The sequence below is a fragment of the Symsagittifera roscoffensis genome, chromosome 3, assembly GCF_963678635.1.
Source record: "Symsagittifera roscoffensis chromosome 3, txSymRosc1.1, whole genome shotgun sequence".
Classification (NCBI taxonomy): domain Eukaryota; kingdom Metazoa; phylum Xenacoelomorpha; order Acoela; family Convolutidae; genus Symsagittifera; species Symsagittifera roscoffensis.
Window position 1 is genome coordinate 42,176,302 of NC_087064.1, and position 13,505 is coordinate 42,189,806.

Genomic DNA, 13,505 nt, shown 5'->3' on the forward strand with positions numbered 1-13,505 from the left:
TGCTTTGGCAGGTCCGTCGCTGCTTGCAGTTGGGGCAGGATAATTATCTCGGCAAGTCTGGCTAGAGGTGGTAGTATACTCACTGGTATGTAGCTATCGGGCTCGTGGGCCGGCTTGTTCGGCTTCTGTAGAGGAACCACTTTAGCGTTTTTCCAGATAGCCGGGATCCTTCCCGTGTTGAGCGACAACTGGATAAGCTTAGCCACATAGGAGCAGGTGGTCCACATAAAGTGCTTCAGTTGAAAGGATGCCATTCCGTCGGGGGCAGCTACTTTAGAGTTGAACATCTTTCCTATCGCTTTCAGAACATCTTCGGTGGTGATGGTGAAAAAGTCTTCCTCAGTGGGCTTCAGCTTTGCAGCATTCCGTTTACTTTTCCTTGTTTCTGGCAAACTATTTACTTCGCAACTGTTCGCGAGGAAACGGTTCAACTTGTCGGCAATTTTCTTGGTTTTCGTGACCACTTTTCCGTCGAATATGAGGGCGGTGTTTCTCTGTGGATGTTTCTTGTCGTTGATCTTGCTGACAGCTTGCCAGATTTTCCCTGTCGAAAGGCGAGTGTTCTTTTCCACGAATTCCATCCTTTTTGTTTTCCTGCGGTTGAGGATTCTCTTTTTTTTACTCAGCGTTCTTCTGTGAAGCTGTGGCGTGGTCAATAGCGGTGTGGTCATTTTTCCGATCTCTGCGGGGAGGAAGGGGGTGTTCTGGTGATGGCAGCCTCTGGAAATGTTCTGTTCAGCGGCTCTCGTAGCCGCCTCTCGAAGGAGTTTCTCGCTTTCTTCGGGGTTGGTCGGCTCCGGGAATGCCGAAACTGCATCGTCCAGTTCTTTTTCGAACTTTTCCCAGTCGGCTTTTTTAATGTTCCACATGCAGTTGTGCTTGTGTTTGACTCCAACTCTGACGTCGTTTGTCTCCACTGTGATCAGTAAGAGGAGATGGTCACTCATCTTGTTATTGATGGTGTGCCAGTTGGTCAAGAGTGCAATGTCGTCAGTGGCTGCTGTTATATCAGGAGAGGACGGCCTAGTATCGCTGAAAGGAAGCCTCGTCGGACAGTTTTTATTGACGACAACCAGGTTGCTGAGAGACAACACCTCTGAGATCTCGCTGCCTCTAGTGTCTGGTTGAATAGGAGAAAGCCAACGTCCGTTGTGCGCGTTGGCGTCTCCCATAGCTAGCATTGTAGCGATAATTGCTTCGATAATTGTAGCTAGTCCCCCTCCGTTTCTCGTACGATCTCTGCGGATGATGGAGTAGCCGTCTATCTTCGGACTGGGGCTTTGGGGTCCATTTTGGTTTCTTGGATCAGAGCTGCCATAGTTTTCAGAGATGATGTGGTTTTGCTCCTGAGGCCGTTGATGTTCAGTTGGAGGAGTTTGATGTCGGTCTTGGGGGCTGTCTTGGTTCTGAGGTTCGCTTGCGGTTGGACTTTGCAGGTGGAGCAGTACCAGTAGATCCACCTGGCTGTGTAGAGGTCCACGTTCGCACACTTGATATGGCACCAGTTCTTGCAAGTAGTGCATTGTAGACAGGAGTATTTGCAAACAGGGGAACTTCGGCACCCGGGTTTTGTTCAATACCTGCGATGAGGAGGAGTGCCCTGATGACGCTTCTGGACACTCGTAGGAGGGCAACCTTTGAGTGCCTTGACAAAAACACGTCGGGTGTGAGGTAAAGTTGTTCTTCTGCTTGGCACATCGTAGATGTGTTGTTGGCTAGGCGAAGACGAGGGAAGATTTGCCAACAGGGTAGAATTGAATCAGCATTGCAGTAACTGATTGTGTAGAATTGAATCAGCATTGCAGTAACTGATTGTGTTTCATTTCTGGTATCGTCGCCCATATCGGTGAAACACTGAGCCGAGAGTCAGGAAAGCGTTCGAAGCCAAGGTTCTGAGCTAACGTTGAGACGCTATTGGCCATCAGGAGCAGGTACCATTGATGGGCTACAACTAGCGTTCAGCCCGAGAAGATCGCTCAGGGTACTCCCAATCTTGAACTCATACCTCCACCGACTTAAACTAACAATCCAGGCGAATGTCAAATGTGCTTCAACTATCCCAATGACATCATCTAGCCCTTCTTCTATCTCTCATCACCCAGCCCAATGACTGCTGACTAGTATCTCCGTTTGGTCCAGTTCCGCCGAAGAAGTTAACTTCCTCGGATTAAATTCTAATTCAAGTGACTCAGATGCTGGCTCATAGCCTCGACCATGAAACTTTTCCCGTCCCTTTTCCCGGGGAGGTGTTACACTGATACGATAAGAGCAAAAAATTTTGACGTCTTCGCACAGCTGTTTAAACTCCAACCATTTTGACTACGGTTTTTATTAGTGGAACAAGCGACAAAAGCAGACACAACGATTGACATAGTTACTGCAATTGGGGCCCCTTTCTCACCCAGAGGCATCGAGAGAGCTGCAGTGTAGTTCTTGCGCGAGATGAAAATAAAGCTAATTTTAGAACTTCATAAGCACTGATTCGCAGAAGAGTGTGTACACAGAATTCGCAGAAGAGTGTGTACACTTGAGTAAATTAGGACCTCTGAAAGATCAATTACTCAAGTTGACATCTAGACTACTCAATGCCGCCAACAAACATGTTGGCGAAACCGAACGACAAAAGCACAAAAAAGTCTACATATTCAGCTTCGTGATAGAACAGCAAACTGTAAGCGCGAAGAAACGATAAAAACAATCAATAGGCTAAAACAATCAAAACAATAGAAGAAATCCATCTGCAAAAGACTAAAAGAAATCGAAGACGCAGAATGCAAAGAATCGAAGACGAAATCAAATCTACAGATGAGTCTAGTCGTATGTTCAGGGCTCTGAAATCACTAAAAGCATCTGTTCCGTCGCCAACTGTTTCAGTTTTTAATGAAAATGGCAGGTTTGCGGGAAACGATCAAAAGAAGTGCAAGATTTTGAAGTCTTCCTACGAAGCTAAGTTAAGAGATAACTCCAGCCATGCTCATATTCAGTATTTCACTGGAAAACCTAAGCCTCTGAATTTACCTATTAGAGTTGAAGAAGTCAAAAAATCTGCTAGAAACCTTTCAAATGGTAGTGCATGCGGACCCGACAACATAGCCAATGAGTTTATCAAAAAGTGCAAGCCAGGCTTTTTACGAACATTTTGCAGAAATTATCACTAGGTCTTCTGAACAACACGAAGAACTGGATTTCAGTATTGGGATTCTTATACCACTCCCAAAACCACAAAAACCACGAGGTATTCCAGCAAATCTGCCACCCATCATTCTACTTAACAGCACAAGCAAACTGCTATCCTTGATTACGCTAGAGCGTATCAAGCCTCTGTTAGACAATTGAACAGAAGAAACGTAGTGCGCCTATAAAAGCGGAAAAGGCACAGGCGACATTGTTTGGTAACAGAGAACGGTGTTGAGCGTAGTAGTGAAGAAAAAATGGCACTTTGAGAAACTCGGCCGCGCTTTCGATACAATAAAGCGGAACACAATTCTCGATGTTATCGAAGATGCAGGCGGGAGCGTAGATGACTTGAGACTTGTGAGGATACTTTTAGCAGAGACGCAACTTCAAGTGAAGGTCGGCAAAAATGCATCCGACGTTTTTGAAACTACCATTGGCAGTTTGCAAGGGGACTCTCTTTCTGGCATCTTTTATCTTTTTCATTTTGTATCTAGCTGCCGCTTTACGTCTGGTCCGTTCCCTTCTCAGCAGACCAAATCCTTCTTACAAAGAGTGCTCTCTCCTAAGGGAATCTGAATACGCTGATGATGTCGAATTCATCTAAAAAGATTTTGATGAACTGAGTAGCATTCACACTACAGTTGAAAATGCCTAGGAGAATGGAACCTCATTATGAATACAAGCAAAACTGAGTTCACAAAAGTGTACATCGCTACCGCCGAAAAAGACCAACATGGTAATTTGGTTAGAGGCAACGAAGAGTGGCGCAAAGCCAAATTGCTAGGATCTCATCTCTGCGCAAAGTTCGACATTCAGTAACGTATCACCAAGGGAAATGCGGCGTTTGCCTCCTACAGAAAGGTTTGGCTGTCGAGAAAAAACTTGAGCCTCGGAAAGAGAATCAGAGCATACGAAGCCTTAGTGGTCTCGACAATGATGTACAACGCAGGCAGCTGGGCTGCGACATCATAGTACCTACATAAGCTTGATGTTACACAAGGATCTCACCTCTGATTCATTTCAAACATCAAGTGGCCAAACCGGATATCTAACGATTCCATATACAAATATCGAAAACAACTCCACTTTCATTTCGCATAGAGAAACTTAGTTGGCGTCAGTTCGGCCATATTCTTCGCCAGCCTAAAAGTTCACTAACAAGACTTTCCCTGTATTTTGTTGTTTTTAGTAGCAAGCAATTTCCAGGAAGAAAAGGGCGGCATCAAAAAAAACTTAATAGACCTTCTCAAGCACGATTTGGTAAGAGGACAACTAAAACTTGATACTGAATCAGATATTCAACTGATAATTAGTCACGCGTCTGATCGCAAATTTTGGAACTGACTTTATGATTTTGGGTCGACTGACCAGAACTCTAGGTGGTCACGCTGCGTTTAGTTAGGTTAACAGTAATTGATCATGATGATAAGCACTGAACGATTCTCAAAAACAGACAAACAAACTCCATACATATATGAAAAACTGAACAACAAGTCAGCTCATTTCAAACGATACTTACGCAGAAGAAACTATGCGCAGCCGCAAAAAGGCAACATCAAGAACAACAAAGTGAAACTAAGTAGCTATATCGTCAAAAAAATGAGATGTAACAAATTTTCAAGGTTTGTCACGAATTGCCTGGAAGGAAATTAATTTTTGAGAAAACAAACCCCCCAAAAAACAAGTGAATTCTGGATTGGCTTCAAAAAAACTTACGACGTGGTAACAAAGCCGACAAAAATTGAGCTGATACATGTGAGCCGAAAAAATGGCCTTATTAATGCCTGAATTCAATTTATTCGACGCTTACGCCTTAATAAGACGGAATAAACTGCTCGGTTATCAAAATAATTATTTTTACGTATTAAAAAACGCCAAAATCAAAGACCTCGGTTCATTTTCACAATATTCACCTCGGTTCATTCAAAAGTGAGTTGTTGATCTGCACATGTGCTGTAAATATAGCGAATATACGTGAGAAGACAAGGTTCAGTGGTTCGAATCCGACCAGGACCTGTGTGAGAGGGAAATTTTTTGCGTGACATCAATTTTTTGTCCGAGTTTTTTGTCTGCTCACTTTTTGTCGGTTAAGTCGCCACCGTACGGACACCGTTCGAAGAAAGGTTTGCCTCCTACATAAGTTTGCTTGTGCTGTAAGTCGCCACCGTTCGAAGAACTTTTGAATGAACCGAGGTGAATATCTCGGTTGAGTACGGAGGCGACTTAACCGACAAAGAGTGAACAGACAAAAAACTCGGACAAAAAATTGATGTCACGCAAAAAATTTCCCTCTCACACAGGTCCTGGTCGGATTCGAACCACTGAACCTTGTCTTCTCACGTATATTCGCTATATTTAAAGCACATGTGCAGATCAACAACTCACTTTTGAATGAACCGAGGTGTCAAATGATCCGAGTTACTTGAACTGTTGAACAATTGTTGAACTAATTGTTAACCTGAAGAAACAAACTCCCATTTGGTAAAGCTTGCTAATTGCAAGCGTAACACAGAGGCGATGCAAAGCTTCGCACCAGTTGCGATACAAAATAACAGAGAATGCCAGAGGTAGCCCAAAGCCACCAGCAAAAAATCAGAAACACGCAACAAACCACCCATTTTCATAAATGCCCTGTCGCGAAACGCGGTTGCTTTAATTATTAAGGTAGTAATAAAAAAATCAAGGAATGTAAACATGCAGACGAAAATGGTTAGATGCCCCTGAAGCCGGAAAAGATGATCACAAATTTCAAGATAATGATTTTAGAAATTCGAAGTTTTGAAATTCAAAAAAAAATGTTTCCAAAAAATTCGAAAACAAAAAATTCGAAATTTTGGGTTGTCTCCGAGGCATACAAACCAACTCAACCTTGATTTCGATTATCTAACGACGTGATATACAGAAACTAAACGATAAAACAAGCCAAAAGCATTCAAGTTGTAAATTTGAACCCGAATTATACTAAATCGTGGAATACAGACAGCTACCAAAGTTATTAAAGAAACTCATAACAGGCAAACAAGGCCCATACCAAAGTTGTTAACGGGGAAAAAGCATATTACCAGGTTGCAACACCCTTGCTTATCGCAAGGGGAAAAATATAAGGTAGTTAAGCCGAGATAATTAAGGCCGACACATAATAAGCTGAAAATAAGCCGAAACTTTTTCAGAGAAAAAATCACTTTTTAAGAACTTGCATGTACAAACTAAAAAGCAATCACGAACCACTACATAAGCGACGGAACATATAAGATGTAGGTTGTACATTAGTGATTTACCATTACTAAAAGCCTTCTATTGACCATTCTGTGAACCAGGTTATTTACGGGGAAAAAGTCTAGTACCCGGTTGCAATACCGTAGCTGTTTGTAGATTATCGCAAGGGTAATCATTGCCTTCACCAATTTCCCTATAACCCAAAAATCAAGATTTCGATTGACATAAAGTTCAATACTCCGATCTCATTCAAGGACGAATGCTTGTAACAGTATTAGAAAGGGCAATATAGCAGACTTTGCTAACGCCATGAAAAAACTCCGGGGTCTTTTAACCTGTGCTTTTGCAAAATAAATCATGGTCATTTTTCACTCCATTAAATTTTCGATTTGGAAATATATTAGCCACGATGAACAACATTATTCCACTTTTTCCATAGATTGCATCATAATACCATGTCATAGTAGCAGATAATACCACTATGAAAAGAACTGAAGTGTTCGGGGAAGTAGCAATGAGCTAAAAATTTGTCGACTGGAGGATATTTCATTAAAGCTCTTATCACAATTTGATCAAACTTCAAATTTTGATTGCCAAAAGTAGCTAACCCTGGAAAGTTTGAGTCCTTCCGGCTGGACGTAATAGACCTCGAGGTGTGAGAACTTGGCCACGATGAGGTTGATGTCATTTGGGGCTGTGAAGTTACCCGTGATACAGTGACTGACTGCTGTGGGTTTGTGGCCACTCACCACGTAATAGTTGCCACCTGTCACTCCACTTGAGGTATTCATGTTCGGTCCTTCTCAAATGGGAGCAGGAGAGGTCAATGCCGAAGTCGACTATTAGGAAACTGAATTTCAACTCACTGATAGGTTGTCAGTATTTTTATTACTATTGAAGGTCCTGAAAACAGTTCAGATCACACAGTTACCTCTCTAATTTAACGAGCAAAACACGAGCAGCAAAAAAACACCATTAGAAAAAAATGTTCGAACTTCAAAGAAAAAATAATGGTCTTAAGCAGGGGCGGATCTGGGATTTTCTCGAGGGGGGCGGATTTTCAAAAAAAATTTGTGAAAACTTAGTCGACCTTTTTTTTAGGTACACGGAAAATGGATTTTTCGAGCTCTTCTTAAGCACAGTTTAGTCCTGTTTTGGCCAAATTTTCTGCGCCGCAGAAAATTTTAGGCACTTTTTGGAAAGTTTTGGCCATATTTTAGGCCTACTCTAAATAAGTATATATTGGCGCCAAAGGCGCCTTCAGAAAAATTTCAGAGTCGGTCGCCAAAAATGGATTTCTTAAAAAGTACCAAAGGGGGGACCCTTTGGGTCAAATTCCTGAGGAGAAGGCGTCCGCCCCCCCTTAAATCCGCCCCTGGTCTTAAGGCTCTTTGATAGACTTTTTTGATAGACTTTTTTGAAACAGATGCGAAGCGGAGCTTCGCGCCACTTGCGTAAAACGCATAACACAAATAACATAACCAGTCAAAAAAATGAAACGAGTTGAAAACTACGTCTACCAAAATTCAAAAAATTTAAACTTTCGTGTCTCGTTCATTTCAGGTAAACATGTCTGACATTTGAATGTCTGACATAAGTCGAAAAAAAGTTTAGATGTTGAAAAAAACTAGGTGAACCAAATTCTCGATAAAAAACAACTATAGGCCAAGCTAAAGCTGGAGGTACGTGTTTAATATTGAATGAGTTTGCTATACTGATGCGGCAAGAAAAGTTTGATTTCAAAAATTGTACTTTGGCTAAAACATTAGGTGTTTCTCAACTAAAACAATTTAGTAGAGTAAAAAATTTTAAGATAATGAAATTAGCCAAGGAGATAAATAATACTTCTCTTACAAACAATTAAGGATTCGCTGCTTCTGCAACCCGTTCTTTCAATGTACTTTTCATCTGAGATTTGATTGTGTAAAGTTTAAGAAAATTCAAAATGTTTCTAAAAAACGGTCAAAAATTCTAATAAACGTTCTAGAGACTTTCCAAATTACAACGTTAAGCGGCCTTAACCTGCAAAAAAGCAGGTTAGGGCCGTTTAATCGGAGAAGATTTCCAAAGCCGGGTTTCTCGAATGAACACAACCTGAGAATTTGGTCCGTTAGTTTTCGCGTAATCCAATAAATTTCCAAAAAACTGTCGAAGGTTCCAAACTTTGACTTATTTAAGGCCATAGTTGAAGGCCAAAGTAAAAAAAAACGGTCAACAAATGAAAAATTTGACAATTCCGAGAATCATAGAATTTTAACTGAAACAATTATGCAGAAAAATTATTCAAAAGTGACTCAAGCAATCTGTAATTTCGACTGAACCCAAAATCTCATATTTGGGAGGGTTGTTTTCGAGAAAAGTCAAATACTTAAAAAAAAGGTCACAAAATCAACAATTTTACTCTTCCGAAGGACAAAGCTTTTGGAGTCAAAAAAATTGTGCGTAGTTGCATAGGCAAATGAACTTATCGATACCCGTTCTGAGCATTGAACCCAAAATCTCAGGTATGTCAGGGTAGTTTTCGAGAACATTCACAAAATTAAAAAAAAAACGTTCAAAAAATCAAAAACTTGACTTTTCAGAGGGCCAAAACTTCTTGCGTAAACTTATTGTTCGAGTCCGCTAACGAAGAGGGGCTTCCCACTACCCGTTATCTCATTGAGCCCCCAAAATGAGATTTAGAAGGCTAGTTTTGAGAAAAGTCGAAAAGATCCACAAAACGGTAAAAAAAAAGTATTTGACTATTCCGAGTGCCATAACTTTGTGCAACAAATTTGGTCTTTGCCAGTTATGCAGTGGAACTTTTCAAAACAGTTCTATCCATTGAAACTAAAAACTCATATTTGAAAAGGTAGTTTTCGAGAAAACAAAAAAAAATCAAAAATATGGGTCAAATATTTCCCCACACTTTTTCGAAGGCTGTAGTCAGAGAAGTGAAGTATAAAAAGACTCTAGGGGAAAATGCCGTCACACAGATGAATAAGCGGTCTTTCGATTGATACTAATTTTTTGATAATCAGAAGAAGTTTCAGAGAAAAATTAAAATTTTTGTAAACAGTGAAAAAAACTTTCCAAAACGAAAAAAGGAAATTTCAACAAACAGATTGAGAAGCGCGGAGGTGAGTGCTAAAACTGTACTGGTCTTGAAATGTCCCAAAATTGGGTCATTAGAACGATGAAAAAAAATAGGCCGAAATAAATTTGGCCGAGGAATTTTTTAGCGAAACAGAAAAAGTAAAGGCGTAAGTCAAACAATAATAACAACTTTAAGAAAAACGCATAGAAAAAAAACAATTCCAAGATGTGACAACTAAGCCGACCACAAATACGCAGACAAAAAAAATGGCCGTCAATTTTTTCAAAGAGAAAAATTTCCGTTTGGAAAAAAAAACACATGTCCTGGTTAGACTCGAACCAAGGACCTTTGCCGCCCAAGGCATATTCGTTACCTCCTCGCTAAGTTGGCCACGAACGCTAAAAAATTTGAATACATTATGAAACACGGTAGAGATGAGTCCAGACGTCCAGAGTGAGTCCTGTAGAATAAGTCGTTTACGGTAAAAAAAAAGAGCTAAGGTAATTTTTGGAAGTTCTAGTAAATTTCCCAGTAAAGTTGTAGGAAATCATCTGCTCAAACCATGCACAAAAAAGCTACTTAAATTGACATAAATTGAAACTCAAATAGTTTTCTTTGAAAAAACATAACCAACTGACAGCTGAAAAAAGTAATGAACGGAAGGAAACTGAAAAAAAAACTGAATTTTGAACTTCGCAGAAAAAAATAGATAGCTTAAGAGCTCTTCCAATTTATAGAACAATTCATGATGGACACTTTTTTGTTAAAATTAACTCAATTTGAGAAAACTGGATGAATTAGTAAGACTTAATGCGCTGGAAAATCTGATCATTAATTTCCATTTTCGAAATTAGAAGTCGATAACGTTATTTGTAACCTTTACACTTTTGCTGTTCAATAGAGGAGTTTGCCTTCCTTTTAACAAAGTAAATGCACTGAACTTAAAAACAAGCCACAAGTCAAACAACGAAAAATCAAATGTGAGCCTCAGCAAATTTTAAGATTTTAACCTGAAGAAAATCACAAAAAAATAACCAAAACCAATATAAGAGTATTTTTAACTCTTAAACATGCCAATGCAATAGAAAATGAAAATAGCGTGGGAAAAAATTGTCCGAGCGGTAACAAAGCCGAAAATACCTTAGCCCAAACCCTTAAGCCGGAAAATACTTATTAACTTATTAGGAGTTAATAAAACCCCTCACCCGCACACACACAAAAGCTTTAATAACTCGTCCAATGAAACAATAAGAGGCCACTAAGTCGATACAAAACAGTCCGGAGCCTATTAAGCCAATTTTTTTAATAAAAAGCCGAAAAAAATAAGGCTTATAAAAAATCATGTCCCCTCGTCCTCAAACACCCACACATAAACTTTTTTATAGTTCATCTTACGACACAATATGTGGCCATTAAGCTTATAATATACAGGCCGAAACCGAACAAGCCAAAAAAAGGAAAAAAAAAACAAAACTTGAAAATTAAATAAATCGAGTTAGTGGAACAACATAAAAAGCAACATATAAACTTTGAACGATATAGGAGATATAATTAAAACACTTAGGTGCACAAAACATATTTTTGATGTAAATTTGTTGTTTATAGAGTTTTCCAGAAAATGAGTCCAGATTACTCCTGTGAACGAAGTTTTTTACTGGAAAAAAGTCGAGTACCCTATAAAAATCGCAGTCGGGGGGGGGGGGGGGGGAGGGGGGGTTTGTATTGTTGAAGTATACATGAATTGAAGTTATTTGTGACATCACCACAGGGGGCTTTAATTTATTTCTTCCTTGCCTGGAGGCCATGATGAGAAAAAGCCGGGCTCTTTTTCCTTCCCCCCAACCCACCTGCACATTTATACAAGTAAAATTTCTGTTCCCACCATGACAAACATTACTGTAGGCCATGAGAAACAAATTTGATCTTCGGAATAAACCTTTTAAAAACCCACATTACATTATAAAATTAATGCTGATGTGAGGCAAGGGGGGGGGGATAGCCAAGAGCCGGTCGAATGGCAATCTTGATTGACTTGACTCCAATAGCATGTGCTAAAAGAAGTTCACAGAACCCTTAAAATCTCTGTTCACTGCTTAACATGTGCACGTGCCAATGTGCTGTTCATTCAGAGCTAACGATATCCAGTTATGAACAACCAGAACATACGAGGAGAAATTAATGGTATCCAACTGTCAGCGTACCTTGGCATCTCTACCATTCTCACAAAACTCATCGGATCTGACTACTTGTCGGCAATAAATCCTTGGATACGCGACGACGACGACGAACCCACGGCAGAAGCTGATTGGCCAATCGAAGATAATACAACACTTCTACCTTGGTACCTTGTCATCTTTGTCCAGCTATCAATTGGTAGTGTAATTGGAATAATCGTGAAGAAAGCCATTTTCCTTTTAGCTAAATTGCTGAAATCAAGAAAATCAAGAAGTCATCCAAATCAACAAGCAACAATGGCTTACTCAGATTCTGACTTGGATTACCGAGAACCCGATTTGGAGGACCTAGATGTGAACGAAACTGTCCATGAAGAAAACATGAAAAAAGCTATGAGCATGCTATCTCTGATCAGCACTCCTCAAGACACTTCCAGTGGGCACATGGTAGATACTTTCACAGATGAGCAGCAATTAAATCTTGACCTGCCCGCATCCATAGAACAAGATTCGGTGGAGCTCGAAAGTGGTGCCAATTTGACACCAGATTCCAGCCGCCAAGCTAAAGGTAGCGGAACCAGCGGCGCAAGTTCATTCATTGCCCTTGTGACTCCAAATAAAAAAAAAGTAGAATGCGCAACGATTGAGAGCCTCGATAAACCCTCTTCGCCTAAAGACGAAGTCAAAATGAGCGTTAGAGCAGCAGCTCGACTTTTTGAAAACAATATAACTCCTGTTTCGGTTTTGTCTTCGCGACTTCCGAGACCGAAGATTCCGACAACTCCTCGACAGCACCGAAGGAGTCTCGTTTCTCCCAATTTGGTTCAACGATGGGATACCTTTGAGTGTGCGACTCCTCGAAAGTGTGCAATCAACAATACTCCACACGCACCAATTAACGCCGCGTCAGGTGATCGAGAACTCATCACGTCGAAAAAAACCATGGAACAGAATGAAGTTGTGGAAGATTTACCAGGTGAAAAAACTAAAGAGCACAATGAGCAGGAGGACGCTGAATCAATGGAGGCAAAAGGAGATTGTTCAGATTCGAATTGGTCTGACGCCGAAAATGGAATCGTATCTGAGACTACAGAATGGGTAGTGTACAATGATTAGGTGGCATCTTAGGCAGAACACGCGTCAAAACTGAATAATATCAAAACTTATAAGGTTATTTAATAGTTCAGTGCATAAGTTGAATAGCTTTCCAAAACTTGAATCAATTTAGTCTCACCTTTCAATTTGTTTTATCTATCAATGATCTAATGACAAGAAAAAATTAAATGGATTGAAAAAAGGCTCTTTCCCTTTCCTTGCCCCCACCTTTCAAATGTTCTCTTTGAAAAGGTGTTTTACGAGTAATTGTTGCTAAGCCCACAAGGCTATGCTGTAAAAAATATGAAAATTAAATCTTCACAATACTTAGATTGACCACAAGGCCAAGTTTCAAAGCATTATGACAATTTTAAGTAATTTTTCAAATTGAAAAATCAAAAAAGAGAATGAGTGGAAAAAAAGCCAAAACTAATAGGATTATAAGTGCACAATGAAAAAAAGAATCGGTTACAGTGCAAGTAGCACAGAATGTTCCGACCATAGTATTGAAAAAACAAATTAAGGTCGTTTTTTTCCTGCGTGGTGTAAAAAAAGATCAGAACGATAAGAATAGATCTAACGCATATTTGATAGTCATAGAAAATAGGCCACGTGGAAATCAATTTTTTGAGAAAAAGAACCTAAAAAACAAAACAAAAAATATTTTTTAATTTTTAGATTCCAAAAATGGCGCTAAAAAACTCCGAAAATTACCTTGAATCCAGAAAAATTAAGGTTTCACGGCTTGAAAACAGCATAATAAGCTA

At 39.9% G+C, this 13,505-nt stretch overlaps 1 protein-coding gene across 1 annotated transcript in view; it reads right to left on the reverse strand.

Moving 5' to 3' along the window:
* LOC134842590 (DNA damage-binding protein 1-like) overlaps positions 1-7,293 on the reverse strand; it is a 46,456-nt gene extending 39,163 nt beyond the window's left edge. The window contains exon 1 of the mRNA XM_063859001.1: positions 7,002-7,293. Coding sequence (XP_063715071.1) covers positions 7,002-7,184 — 183 coding nt within the window. The 5' untranslated portion in view covers positions 7,185-7,293. The remainder of the gene's footprint in view (positions 1-7,001) is intronic.
* Positions 7,294-13,505: the final 6,212 nt, after the last annotated feature.